This window comes from Cebus imitator, unplaced genomic scaffold, assembly GCF_001604975.1.
Source record: "Cebus imitator isolate Cc_AM_T3 unplaced genomic scaffold, Cebus_imitator-1.0 Scaffold197, whole genome shotgun sequence".
NCBI lineage: Eukaryota > Metazoa > Chordata > Mammalia > Primates > Cebidae > Cebus > Cebus imitator.
Window position 1 is genome coordinate 1,801,455 of NW_016107512.1, and position 14,574 is coordinate 1,816,028.

The 14,574-nt window shown below is 51.1% G+C and overlaps 2 protein-coding genes across 5 annotated transcripts in view; both read left to right on the forward strand.

Moving 5' to 3' along the window:
* Positions 1-1,515, forward strand: part of KLC4 (kinesin light chain 4) — a 16,500-nt gene extending 14,985 nt beyond the window's left edge. For all 4 annotated transcript variants that reach the window (XM_017547328.1, XM_017547329.2, XM_017547330.2 and 1 more), the window contains exons 15-16: positions 346-409; positions 1,041-1,515. In XM_017547328.1, coding sequence (XP_017402817.1) covers positions 346-409; positions 1,041-1,091 — 115 coding nt within the window. In that variant the 3' untranslated portion in view covers positions 1,092-1,515. The remainder of the gene's footprint in view (positions 1-345; positions 410-1,040) is intronic.
* A 1,189-nt stretch (positions 1,516-2,704) lies between these two features.
* Positions 2,705-14,574, forward strand: part of PTK7 (protein tyrosine kinase 7 (inactive)) — an 80,048-nt gene continuing 68,178 nt past the window's right edge. Inside the window, exon 1 of the mRNA XM_017547325.2 lies at positions 2,705-2,985. Coding sequence (XP_017402814.1) covers positions 2,907-2,985 — 79 coding nt within the window. The 5' untranslated portion in view covers positions 2,705-2,906. The remainder of the gene's footprint in view (positions 2,986-14,574) is intronic.

Here is a 14,574-nt window from a genome sequence, read left to right on the forward strand (position 1 = left end):
AAAAAAAAAAAAAAAAAAAGATATGGTAAAGCAGGCAAGTAAGCCCCTGCCTCCAACTCCTCTTGGCCCCTTATCTCTGGAGAATTATCGTGGAGAGAGATGGGGAGGAGGTAAATGGGACAGCCATGGAGAGAAAGTTTGTGCAGAATGGGTGCCCCAAAGGGGGGGATGAAGGTACCCGAGGAGATACTGGTTCTTGATGCAGGTAAGAGAAATGGGTGGGCGGGGGGAGGACAGAAGGGAGACGGTGATTTGATTTTGTGTGACAGTGCTCAAAAGGCCCACAGCTTTAAGGCCACTCAGGAGGAAGAGGGGAGGCCTCAATTCTTCCATTTTCCATTGTAGCAGCAACATGAAGCGAGCAGCCTCCCTGAACTATCTGAACCAACCTAGAGCAGCACCCCTCCAGGTGAGAGCAGTGCTTGTGAGCACCTTGGTGGGTGAGAAAGAAAGGACAGCCAGAGAGCAAGCCCAGTGGACTAAGGGAAGAGGGAAGGGAGAGTCATCTGGGATGAAGATGAGCCAGGGGATTGCAGTCATTAGGGAATCAGGCAGACAGCTTGCGGTGAGTGATGATCACTAAGGGGTAGTTTCGGGCCAGACATAGTAGCAAATAAGTTAATAAGGAGGGAAATAGGAATATTCTCTAAACCGGTACTTTGGAATTATGAATAATTTAAGAATTATTTGGAGATACTAATTATTTTTTCTCCTGCAGCCAACTTAGGGACCTAGTAGTAGATGAGAATGGAAAAAGAAAAGTATTAAATAATCCCCATCTGAGAAAACAGTAATATTTTAATGGCAAATGATCTCTTGTATCAAAACAAAGTATATGCCATTATTCACCTGGGTCTTCCAGGTAGTTTCTCCACCAGATTTCGGCCTTCTGGAAAACCCTAGCAGAAGCTAAACAGAGTCCCAGGTCCAGCGATAGAACTGATCCTAGGTCCATAGATATGCCGTGGCCATGGGATGAATGAACTCCAGGATGGGAGGCTGAGGTCCCAGGGCTGATGGGATAATGTTGTCTGTTTCAGGTCTCCCGGGGCCTCAGTGCCAGCACCATGGACCTCTCTTCAAGCAGTTGACATTCAACCCAGCCCCCAGGTCTGCTGGGTCCCTGCCCACAGCCCTCACAGCATTCCCCATTGCTCCTGGCTCTTCCCCACCCCAGGTGGGACAGTGAAGGGGAGCAGTTTAACCAGAAGATTGCTGCTGCCCTTAGGGTCTCAGCTCCCTCCTCAGGAATCCCTCTTAGGAAGGACCCTCAGGACACCCTCTCCCCACTCTGTGGTCCTCTAGAGTAGCTAGCTCTGAGGCCCCCAAGGTGGGTACAAAGCAGGTTTGGCCCTCAGAGATGCAGCCTGCTGCTGGCTTTTCAGTCAGAGGGTTGGGGGCTGGCCAGCCAAGCCGCCTTGTCCTGGCCGCTCTTATCCCCTCCCTCTGCTGTCTCACTTCAGGTCCATGTATTTCACTTTTCTTAAATAAAAGAATCAGGTAACCTTTCTGCAACTTGAGTCCTGATTGGAGAGGGTATGAGCAGGGCTTGTGTTGGGGCCCTTCACAGAGGGTGAGGGGCAGTGATGGATGGGGCGGCAGGAGGAGTGTTGATTCTTGGATCTCTCCTCTCTTCCCCCTCTTGTTTGTATCATCTCCAGCAGGGCCTGTAGGAAGGCATCTGGGGGATGGGGAAGAAGGAGGCCCACAACCCATGGAGAAGGTGCTGTGAACTGGGTTGTCAGGGACATGTGGTGGCCATGTGGCAGGACCCTGGAGTCCTGGCGCCACTTCTCCTGGCTGTGAGGCCCTCTGTGGCTGCTGTTACTCCTCCCAGCTGCTTGGGGGAAGGGAGGTCTAAGCAGGCCTGGGGGGCTCTCTGGAGCCAGAGGGGAGACAAGGCACTATCCATCCCCTCTCAGGATATCTTGGAGGCCTGAGCAGCAGCTGGGGCCCATCTTCTAAAGCCTGACTCCTACTGACCCGCCTCCTACACCCCTTGCTGCTTTCACAACAAAGAAAGAATGTGGGGGTGGTGGCACTGGGGGTGGGGGGTGCCTGGAACAACGGTTGTGCTGGGCCTCCCCACAGCTGGAGACTTGGCCATACCCTGACACAGCCCAGACTGCCTGGAGATGGACTTGGGATGAATTTGTCAGTTTAGCAGACTTCAGCCTGGCTTTCAGAGCCCAGCATGTTTCTACCTTTGGGCTCAGATTGGTCTAGAGCCAAACCAGACCCCAGTCAGACTCCCTTCAGCCCCTCTTCGGGTACAAAGCATCTTCAGGTTACCCTGCTTGGGGACATTAAGGACACCCTGCTGTTTTGGGTCTCCCATAAAATTTTGTATTGCTGAAGAGTGGGCGGGGCCCACCTCTTCACTGCCCCAACCTGGAGAATTCTGGGGGAACTGTTGGCAAGAGCCTCCAGGTAAGCCCAGAATGGACCATTCTCCCCAGGATATACGGAATCGCACAAGTCACTTGGGTTCTCCTGGGTCCCTAGAGAGTCGGTGGTGGGCACAGCAAACACTCCCCTGCCTTGCTCAGGTCCCCTGAGCTCTCCCGAGCCTTGGTCTCTCCGTTCTCCATCCCTCTCCAGACCCCTCCCCCGACCGAGCTCCTCCCCGCCTCAGCGAGGAGGGGGCGTCGAGGGGGTGGGGCGCCGTGCGGGGGCCGGAGGGGAGGGGGCGTCGTGGGGCGGGGTTTGGCGGCGGCGGCGGCGCGCAAGGTCTCGGAGGTACCGGGCGCGCGCGGCTCCGGCTCGGGACGTCTCGGGGTCGGGCTCCGGCTGCAGCTGCTGCTGCGGCGCCCGCGTTCGGGTGCGCTCCGCCTCCTGTGCCCGCCGCGGAGCGCAGTCTGGGCGCCTGCCGTGCGCCCTCAGCTCCTTTTCCCGAGCCCGCCGCGATGGGAGCTGCGCGGGGATCCCCGGCCGGACCCCGGCGGTTGCCTCTGCTCAGCGTCCTGCTGCTGCAGCTGCTGGGCGGTGAGTTCCCGAGAGCTGGGGGCACGGAGCTTGGGAAGCGCGGGAGTCCCGTGGGCAAAAGGCGGCACCCGGGGAGATGGGTTTGGGCGGCTGGAGCGGCCCTGGAGTGGTGGAGAGGCTTGCTGGGGGTGCAGGCTCGCGGCGGAAGGGCTCAAAGAGCCCAGGGGCCGGGAGGCTGGCGAAGCCTTGGCGGACTCGGTCAGGGTCCTTCCCACCCGCGCCGTGGGGACACATTTCCAGCTTCACGGAGTTTTCCTGTCTGAGCCGAGAGTTTGCTCGAGAACTACCGGGAGTTGCCGGCTCTCTGGCCCAAATGGAGAGTTTCTTGTCGGGGAAGAAAAGACCACCCGCAACCACCATGGGGGGTGTGATGGGGAAAAGGGAGCCCCCCCAGCAGGCTCAGTCCAGGTGAGAGTGGCCGGTTTGGGGCCCGATGCCGGACTGACCTGCGGCACGCAAAGCCCGGAGCTTTGTTACCTACGCCGACCCGACGCTCCTGGCTTCCCTCTTCCAAGTTCCTGGGCAGAGCTGGGACCCCAGATGGCCGTGCGGGTGAGGGCGGAAGAAGGGAAGAATTAGGGGCTGCCCCATGGCCTCTAGCTACTGGGCTGGAACCCTGCGCCCACTCCGTGCCAGGGTCGAATCCGGGGAGCAGAGGGTCCCAGGCTGTTGCGGTGACTAATGTGTGAAGGCCGCTGCCAAAATCGGGCATGGCCTGCCTGCAAAGGTGCGGACGGGGTTTGTTCTGCGCCTTCCTGGATTTCCATCCTGGCTGTCCTCACAGAGGGAAGGAAATCTTTCTAAGAGCAGAAAGGCCAAAAGCGCTCATTTTGGCTTTTCCTGGGGGTTGGGGGGTTGCTTAGCATTTTAATGAGGGTGTGGCCCTCATCACTAGGGCAGGCAGCACGGCTCCCCCAGCCCCCGCAGCTTTTATTTCCTGGCTTGGTCACACCTAAGAGTCATCACTGAGGTGTTGTAGTGCCTTACAGGAAAGCACCAAGCCACCCTCACATCCCAAACAGCCCGGACTGAAAATAAAGCCCCCCACCCTCCAAAACACAAACTCTTCGGTGGTCCTCGAAGCAGCTTCTTCTTGGGGAGCTCTGTCCGGGAGACCTGTCCTAAGTGATCACCTTCCCCTTCCTTTGAAGACGGCATGAATAGAGAATTGCCTTTCTGACATCTTTCTGGCCTGCCAGCTGTGGAGGGGTTTTGGTGCTGGTGGAATCAACATCTCCCATGCCCCCAGTTGTAAAAGGAGAGGTAAATGTAACCCAGGAAAGAGAGCAAGCTCCAGGGATTTGGAGGTGGTGTTTCTGGAGTTGCCCGTGTTTCTTGTGATGTGTGTGGCGGTTATTGCTCATGGCAGAATCCACATCTGCTCCCAGAGGAAGTATGGAAGTTTTTTGTACAGCCAGGATGGGGGCCCAGACATCTGGGCCAGCAGCCGGAGCTCACAGACCTCCTGGCTCTCCTGGTTGGGTTTTGGTATGTGGGTCTGCCCAGTGAGGCTGCATTCACTGCTGCTGTTCAGAGTTCTGGAGTCAGGGGGAGATTCTGGTGAAGATGGGGCTCTTGCTCAACAAATGCTACATTCCTAAATTCTTTCCATGAGAAGATGACTCGGATGTTAATTGACTTAATCTGGTGACTGCTGTTTAGTGTGTGTGTGTTGTGGGGGATCCTGTTGGGGGAAGTTAGGGCAGGCTGAGGGCTTGGGACAGGAGGTCTGTAGTCTCCTCAGGGGTGGGGGTATGTCTTGTGCTCAACAAAGGAACATTTTAATGAGAGCCTTAAATCAGTTCCACCGAATGTGCCTTGTGGTGGAACCTGTCCATGTGCTGTAAACAATTTCAGCGGAGGCCGAGGCGCCTGCTGTCTTCTAGTGAAATTCTGGGACTCAACCCACCCCCAGATACATGACTTCAGGGGGCAACGATTTTTTAATAGATCACAGTAGATTTTTCCATCTCATTGACTGTGTAATTAGCTGGAGTTGTAGTGAGATCCCACTGTTAATAAGGCTGGAGTAAGGAACCTAGGCTGGCTAGGCTTGTGGATTACACCATTTTAAAGTCTGGGTAATTATGCCATAAATGGCTGAGTTACTTTCCACACTGAGATGGTGTTGTAATAAATATGGTGGAGGAGGAGGGGGAGGAGGCTTGATGTTTGAAACTTGGGATTTTTAACCCCAACCTCTTGTACAGCCAGTTGTGGTCACTTCCTCATCCCCATTTCCATCCCCTCCCTGGTATATTTCCTCCAAGCTCTTGTTTCTTTAGGGACATTGAGTCGTCATGTTCTAGCATAGGCTGTCTGCAGATTCCTAAGGCTCTGTAGCCTGTAATTCAGGCCTAGGAGTTGCTTTTATTAGTGATGGCTTTTCTCAGCTGTTGGGAAGTATGGTGGCAGGGCAAGGGTGCCCTTCACGTCACTTGTCAAATGATACACTCAAACTCCAGGTGTTCAGAGCAGCATTGAGTGGTGGACAGAGTGCAAGCAATGGAGATGAAGTACGGTCCTTCCTCGGCATCTGCAGGGAATTGGAATAGGACTCCCTGAGAATAACTAAATCAGAGGGTGCTCAAGTCACTTATATACAATGGCGTTGTATTTACATATAACGTACATGCAACTTCCCCACATACTTTTACCCAGGCTAGAGCGCAGTGGCACAGTCCTGGCTCACTGCAGCCTCAAATTCCTGGGCTCAAGCAGTCTTCCTACCTCAGCATCCTAACGTGCTGACATTACAAAAGGCATGAACCGTTATTCCCAGCTTCTCCCATATACTTTAAATCATCTCTAAGGGCCAGGCTTACGCCTGTAATCCCAGCACTTTGGGACGCAGAGGGAGGAGGATCGCTTGAGCCCAGGAGCTCAAGACCAGTTCTGGCAACATAATGAGACCTCCAACTCTACAAAGGAAGAAATATTAGCCAGGCATGGTGGCACATGCCTATGGTCCCAGCTGCTGGGGAGACTGAGGTGGGAGTCTCGCTTGAGCCCAGCAGGTTGAGGCTGCGGTGAGCCATGATTGTGCCACTGCACTTCAATCTGCATGACAGAGTAAGACTCTGTCTCAAAAAAAAAAGAAAAATCTGTAAACTGCTTGTAATACCTATTACGGTGGATATACTATATAAATAACTGTCGCATTGTTCTTTAATTTGTGTTCTTTTTTATTGTTGTACTGTTTTTTATTTTTATATTCCCCAAATATTTTTGATCCTCTATTGAGGGATGTGGGGCTCAGGGATAAAGCGTGTATCTGGCACAGCAGCAACTCAGACTCATTGGCAGGCCCTGTGGCCCTGGACAAACCTCTTAGCCTCTCAGCCTCTTCTATAAAGAGGCTTCCTGGAGTTGTGCTGAGGATTAAATATAATGAAGTAGGCCGGGTGCAGTGGCTCATGCCTGTAATCCCAGCACTTTGGGAGACCAAGGCAGCTGGATCACCTGAGGTCAGGAATGGAAACCCCGTCTCTACTAAAAAGACAAAAGTTAGCCGGGCATGGGGACGCGAGCCTGTAATCCCAGCTTCTCAGGAGAATTGCTTGAACCCGGAAGGCGGAGGTTGCAGTGAGCTGAGATCATGCCACTGCACTCCAGCCTGGGCGACAGAGCTAGACTCCACCTCAAAAAAAAAAAAAAAAAAATATATATATATATATATTTATGTATATGAAAAACTGCTTTCTTGGTCTTCCCTCTGTGGTGTGCTTCAAAGATACCTTCAGCTTTACAGTCATTGCCAACAATGGACATTTTTCACCTACTGGAACCCTCCATTTGAGTCCAACTGCACTAATTGCCATCTCCTAACACATACCTGGTTTTCTCCGTTCTTCCTTTCCTTCAGGTCAGTCCCTGGGTGTACATTGCCTTCTCCTGTCTCTCTGTTGCCCACCCCTACCGTCTGTTCTTCCTTGAAGCTGTCCTATCTCTCCTATCAAAGGCTAGACACTTATAGAACGTCTGGACTGTCATTCTTGCAACGCCTTCCACGTTTTTGCCCCTGTTGGGTTTTAATTTACTGAGGGGCTCCCCCGTAGAGTTTAGAATAGCACTTATTTATGATGGGTTCTTATATAGGTGGTTTTTGTTTGTTTGTTTGTTTTGAGATGGAGTCTTGCTGTGTCTCCCAGGCTGGAGTGCATTGGTGTGATCTCGGCTCACTGCACCCTCTGCCTCCCAAGTTCGAGTGATTCTCCTACCTAAGTCTCCTGAGTAGCTGGGATTATAGATGTGCACTGCCGCACCCAGCTAATTTTTGTATTTTTAGGAGAGACAGGATCTTACCATGTTGGTCAGGCTAGTCTTGAACTCCTAACCTCAGGTGATCTGCCCACCTCAGCTTCCCAAAGTCCTGGGATTACCGGCGTGAGCCACCACACCCAACCCATATAACAAATCCTTATGTAGGTTTATTTAAAAAGTGAATGAACCATTTGAGTGCAGGGCACAATGACCAAGGGTAGAGTTAAAGATCCCCTGTGCATCCTAGGCATTGGGAGTCCTTTGCACCTTCTCCAGCTTCTTTGGGTTGGGGCTGCCTGTTCCTCCTTGTGCCTGCTCTACTGTGACCAAATCCAGGGATCAGAGCTTCCTTCCCTGATCCTGGGCTGGCTGGCTTTGGTGGTAGCTTTCCTGAGTTTTGATGTGGTGGGGCTTCTGGTTTTCTCCAACTTCTGTGCATGGGCGAGCACTGCTACATATGAAGCTGACTGCAGCTTAAAAACTGGTGCTAAAGTTCCTTTCTCAGAGAACTGTGTAGGGGCCTAGAGTCTCTGTAACTGTGCTACTCGAAGTAAGACCCAGGACCACATGGCATCAGCGTTCCTGAGAGCATGAATCAGAATCACAGTCTGCATTTTAACAAGATCCCAGGTGACTCTGTACCCCAGAGTTCCAGAAGTCCTGGCCTAGGCATCCTTCTTTATACAGAAACTCAAGGCACAGAGCTTTGCTGTTGCAGCAGTATACATTGGGAGCTGAGATCTTGCACAGTATTTGAAGATTTGCTTTAAATAACTTAGTTCATGTGAACACTCCTTGGGATGATGCGTACACTTAAAAATTACCTCCTTTGGGTTTAACTTGAATTAGATTTTTGTCAAGAAATGTCCCCATTAAATGTGTGACTCTAGAAAGTCTACAACATGCAGCGTGATGTTTAGCTCCTCTCGGAACCTCAGCTTTTCCTACAGGAGAATACGTCTGATTTTATAACCAAAGCCAGTGGAGAAACTGGATTTGATAGGTGGAAATTTGGGTGGCAGACAACTTTTCAGGAATACATTTGCTTCATAAAGGGAGGCAGTCTCTGCTGGGCTTTGACAATTGTAGTGTTGTTAGTGTTTGGAGCATTTCGCATTCGGAGTGAGGGGATTTGTGTGAGTTTGTGTTTAAGCCAACGCAGCTTCTGTGAGACTCGTCTTGGACAGGGGTTGGCCCGTTCAGACGCTAATATTGGAGCCAAGAGCAGTTTGGGGCCAGGGATTCAGTCTTTGGTGTTTTCCTGATGGAAGAAAAGGTCATTAAACAGGATTGGATGTCCTTGGCCTGCATCCCTCAACCTCCTTCTGCTCTCTCTAACCTCAGTGACATGCCTCTCTGCTGCTGTACCCGGGCACTACCCCTGGCCAGAGCCACGTGGTGGGGTTACAGGCTTGGGGCCACAGTGGCTGGTGCTGGCCCTCGCCTTGCCCCGGAGTTGCTGCCTGCCCCTCTTCTCGATTCCTGCTCTGGTCCTCGTCTGCCTGACCCTTTTCCTGGGGGTGTGAAAGTTCTGCCATTGTAGCTGGTTAGAGTCCTGTGCTGGAATTCTCTGAGTGCACTGCTGAGCCCTCGGCACTTTGGTGGAGCTGGCGCTAGAGCCACAGCTAATCAGCGGTTTGAGGAAGCCCTGTGTAGTATGTCACTTTTTCCATCCTCTTCTTTGCATTCAGGCCATTTCCCTCCCAGTACTGTTACCCTAACAGCAGCGGGGCAGGGAGGAAGCTTGGTTCAAAGGGCTGACACACACAGGCGCCTTTCCCCTCTGGCTGCTTGGTTTTACATTGCTGAACTCTCATCTGCTGTGTGCATTAGCTGGGGTATTTGTTGAGTGAATGCTCAGGTGACTAGAGCGTCATCCACCAGGTGTCCTGCAGATCCCAAGCCCCTGTTAGAAGCGTAAGCCTTGATAAGCAGGATATGCACTCACAGGTTTAGGTGTGTAGGTAACTTCTGAAAACAAGGTCCCGAGTCGTGGGGTAGGGATTGTAAGTCGCGTATTAGGAAGGTGTAGGTAATGTGTTTCTCAAAAATGTGGAGTGGAGAGTATAGTGAGGGGGCAGGTCACTATTTAGTTTCCTGGGCCTTACTGCAGACCTGACCATCAGAATTTTATTTTATTTTATCTTATTTTTGAGATGGAGTCTAGCTCTGTCACCAGGCTGGAGTGCAGTGGCATGATTTCGGCTCACTACAACCTCTGCCTCCCGGGTTCAAGTAATTGTCTTGCCTCAGCCTTCTGAGGAGCTGGGACTATACGTGTGTGCCACCACACCTGGCTAATTTTTGTATTTTCAGTAGAGACAGGGTTTCACCATGTTGCCAGGATGGTCTCTATCTCCTGACCTCGTGATCTGTCTACCTTGTCCTCCCAAAGTGCTGGGATTATAGGCATCAGCCACTACACCCAGCCTGGAAACTGCATGTATAAAGAGCTTCGTGGAGATTCTTACCTACACTTAAGTTTGAGAACCACTGGGTAGCCATAGGAGAATTGGTCAGTCGTGGAGGTGTGATGTTAAGAAAGAGGGTAGTATTAATAGTGGGGGGCTTAGGAGGGAGTTCATTCAAAGTGCTTGAGTGTCTTCTTGGGTGAAGCTGTCTGAGGAGGAGCGGGAGGCAGGAAGAAGACAAGATGGAGAAACGTGAATCAGATGAAGTATGAAAGACACCCTTTGGTAAAGTGCTAAGTAGAATAGAACATTCCAGAATGTGTGGGACAGTAAGTCTGAGATGTAGGAGCAAATGAGGGGTGGGAGGGCTTCAGAGAAGAGAGAGGACCTGAGGTTGCTGAATAGATGTAGTCAGTGGTGACTGCCTCAGAGTGAGGTGAAGTCATTAGACCAGGATTCTGAAAACCTGGGTGGTTCTGTTCCAATATCACACAGCAGCCGTGAGTCACGAAGTAAGAGAAGGGACATCTATAGACCCATGACACCAGTTTTTCTGTATTCTGGTCCTGGCTCAATTGCTGCATACCCACATGACCCTGAGCTTGTTAGTTAACCTTTCCAAGCCTCAGTTTCCTAATCAGCACAATGCAAGTGATGCTGTTCCCTGCCTTGCTTGCCCTGTGAAGTTGTGATATAACGAATGCTCTTCAGCTCTGGAAATGGGTGAACCCTGGGAAGCAGTCCCTCTGGCTAGCCCTGATGGCTCTAGACCATCCTGGCCAGCTGTTTCCCTTTGAGGGGCCAGCCTGCCTGCCTGCCTGTCTGCCTTTCTCTTTTCCTTCCTTCCTTCCTTCCTTCCTTCCTTCCTTCCTTCCTCTCTCTCTCTTTCTTTCTTTCTTTTCTTCTTTCTTTCTTCTCCTTCCTTCCTTCCTTCCTTTCTTTCCTCTTTTTCTCTCTTTCTCTCTTTCTTTTATATGTGTGTGTATACATATGTGTGTGTGTATGTGTATATATATATATATATTTTTTTTTTTAAAGACAGGATTTCACCATGTTGGTCAGGCTGGTCTCAACCTTCTGGCCTCAGGTGATCAACCTGCCTTGGCCTCGCAAAGTGCTGGGATTACAGGTGTGAGCCACTGCGCCCAGCCTCTCTCTCTCTCCCTTTCTCTCTCTCTCTCCCTTCCTTCCTTCCTTCCTTCCTTCCTTCCTCCCTTTCCTTCCCTTCCCTTTTCCTTCTTTCCTTCCTTCTTTCCTTTCATTCTTTTTCTTTCTTTTCTTTCTTTCCTTTTCTTTTCTTCTTGATGGAGTCTTGCTTTGTCACCCAGGCTGGAGTGCAGTGGCATGATCTTGGCTCACTGCAACCTCTGCCTCCCAGGTTCAAGGGATTCTCCTGCCTGAGCCTCCCGAGTAGCTGGGACTACAGGTGCACACCACCGTGCCCAGCTAATTTGTATTTTTGGTAGAGACAGGATTTTACCATATTGGTCAGGCTGGTCTTGAACTCCTGACCTTGTGATCTGCCCGCCTTGGGCTCCCAAAGTGCTGGGATTACAGCCTGATCAACATGGAGAAACCCCATCTCTACTAGAAATATAAAACTAGCTGGGTATTGTGGTATATCCCTGTAATCCAGCTACTTGGGAGGCTGAGGCAGGAGAATCACTTGAACCCGGGAGGCGAAGGTTGCAGTGAGCTGAGATTGCACCGTTGCACTCCAGCCTGGGCAACAAGAGTGAAACTCTGTCTCAAAAAAAAAAAAAAAGGATATGGTTTCCTCCTTCAAAAGCACAGGTTTTCTAAATAGGTCTCAGTATTCCAACAGCAGCCCAGAAATGTGGGAGCCACACACAGCCACATTTTCCTGGTGGGAATTCTCCCTCTCTCTGTCTCAATAGCAGACTGTCCCAAGGGGTGGGTCAGTGCTGGTTCAGGGCCACTGCCTCTCCTGGCATGCTGAGGTTCTCAGGGAATGGGTAGTGAACTGTGCTTCTTGCAGCCTAGGCAGACTTTTATGATACCCAAGGGAGGGGTTGCTGTCTTCACTGGATGGCTGTGGGGGTTTGTTTCTCCAGTCAGCGACTCTGTGTAATTTGTGGGAACTTCTGTCTATGCTGTGGGGAGGTTCCTGAGTTTCTGTGTGGCTAGGGACAGTGGGCTTTTCCCGGGGGTGATTATGGGGGCTGGCGTGGGCACTAGCATGCCCGACCTCCCCTCCAGGAGACACTTTTGCTTTTTTTTGTCTCTTCCTTGGGGGGGTGGCGGGGCAATGAGGAGAATCCTTGTCTACTTTTGGAACTGCTGAGGTGTCCCAGTAGCTAGATCGTATGGTACCTTTGTGCACATTACAAATACATACTCCCAGTGGTGGTGGGTGCAGTGGCTCACACCTGTAATCCCAGCCCTTTGGGAGGCAGAGGCAAGTGGATCACTTGAGTTCAGGAGTTCGAGACCAGCCTAGGCAACAAGACGAAACCCTGTCTCTACAAAAAATACAAAAAAACTAGCTGGGCATGGTGGTACATGCCTGTAGTCTCAGAGGCTGGGGCGGGAGGATTGCTTGAGCCTGGGAGGTCAGAGCTACAGTAGGTGAACTGTGATGTGATTGTACCACTGTGCTCCAGCCTGGGCAACTGAGCAAGACCGTATCTCAAAAAAAGAAAGAAAGAAAGGAAAAAAAGTACCCCTTCCTCCAGGTAGCTACAACCCTGCTCCAGGCCTCAGGCAGTATTTCAGTGTTGACGCTTTGGTCAGACATCTTGAGCAGTGCACAACCTGTGCAGCCATATGTGGCTGTTCCATTGGCATGAAGGCCTTGCAAGTAGTGGCTCTTTGTTTCCCAGCCAATGGGCCAAGATGATTTTGATGCCTGTGTTCTAATGTTATGTTTCAAGTGAGCCCTTTTCACTACTGTTCTGCCTCCCATGGTGGTGGGATGGGGCAGTCCTGCCTGTAACATACAATAGGAGAAGCCTGTGAGGCTGGGACCCCTTTGCTATACCCACTCCACATTGTTTATTTGCGGCTGCCGAGGTCTTGGCCTGTTTCTGGGCTCCTTTCCCTGTGAGAGGATTGTGCTGTCTTGCAGATATAGGCTCCTAGACTTACATGATGATCGGTGTGGAAGGCTGGCTGAGTCCTTGGGAAGAGTAGGCCGCAGAGTTTATTTCACATTTTATTAAGGAGCTTTCGGTTTTCCTGTCTCCCGTGTCCTCTCTCCCTGGGGACAGTAGGGTCTCCAGGTAAAGCGTGTGGGCATTCCTGATTTAGACGGATTCCTGCAAGAGAAGTGGTAGGACCTCAGTCCCAAAGGCAGGTCTTGGGTCTTGCTGAGCTCCAGTGCTGGGTGTCCTCGTGATGTCCATATCTCTTGAGCGTGAGGAGGTGCCAGGAGGAACACTAGGCTCACTGTTGGAAGACATGGACTCTCCTTCCACATCTGCCTGAAACTGCTTGTGTGACCATGGGCGAGTCTTGTCCTCCTCTCTGGGCTTCAACTTCAGAGCAGAAGACTGTGGAGGGCCCTGGCTGAGGCTCACCCAGTGTGGCACCTCCAGCCCTGTTTGTGCCACACCTTACAGGCTCTCCTTACCCCGGGTTTATGGAGAGCCCTTTAATCTAAGGGCTGCATTTTATTCTGGAGTCTCTAGTGCATGGGCACAGATGTGTTTAGACTTGATCAACTGGTGATATGGGTATTAGGGCATAATTCTCTGGGTGCAAAGGGTGCTGTGTTTTAGGAGGGAGAGTATTTGTCAGGGAAAGAAACTGAGGCACAAAAGTATGATCCACCCAGTACTACAGAGCTGGTGAGGAGTGGAGCTGAAGCCGGTGTGTGGTTCACACCTATAATCCTAGCACTTTGGCCAAGGCAGGAGGATTGCTTGAGCCCAGGAGTTTGAGACCAGCCTGGGCAGCATAGCGAGACCCCCTCTCTATGGAAAAGAAAATAAAAGAAAAATTAGCCAGCAGTGGTGGCACATGCCTGTGATCCCAGCTACTTGGGAGGCTGAGGTGGGAGGATCACTTGAACCTGGGAGGTCGAGGCTACAGTGAGCCAAAATTGCGCCACTGTACTCTAGCCTGGGTGACAGAGATCCTGTCTCAAAAAACAAAGGTAGAGAGCTGAGACCAGAGTGCCAGTCCCTCTTGTGCCTTCCAGTAGAGTTCTTGTATGCCCAGGTGCTCCTGTGCTATGAAATGTACACAGCGTACCTCGGAGGAGTGTAAGTGTTGGGGAGTGGATTTTGCAGAAGAGACAACTCTCTGGGTAGGTTTAGGAGTCAGAGTGGGGAGTAGTAACCTTTGCTCTTTCTACGTAAAGAGCAGATAACTTATACTTGGAGAGATCTTTTGGACTTCTGCATCCCAGATTGCCAGTTCCCCTCCCCTCACCCCCACTTCTTTGTTACAATACAGCAAGGTTAACATTTTCAATGGCCCATTCAGAGGTTTGTACACATCTTAAAAGTTTTGAAGAGTTATAGTGGACCAGGCACAGTAGCTCACACAATCCCAGCGCTTTGGGAGGCTGAGGTAGGCGGATCACGTGAGGTCAGGAGTTTGAGACCAGCTTGGCCCACATGGTGAAACCCCATCTCCACTAAAAACACAAAATTAACCAGTTGCGGCGGTGCATGCCTATAATCCCAGCTACTCAGGAGGCTGAGGCAAGAGAATCACTTGAACCTGGGAGGTGGAGGTTGCAGTGAGCCAAGATCAAGCTACTGCATTCCAGCCTGGGTGACGGAGTGAGACTCCATCTCAAAAAAATAAATAAAAAGAGTTATGGTGAAACTATGTGTAATCTAAAAGGCTAAAACAATGTGCCTGAATCCCGATGGCTTGAGCTTTTCTTTTTTTCTTTTTTATTTTATTATTATTATTTTTCTTTCTTTTTCTTTTTTTTTTTTTT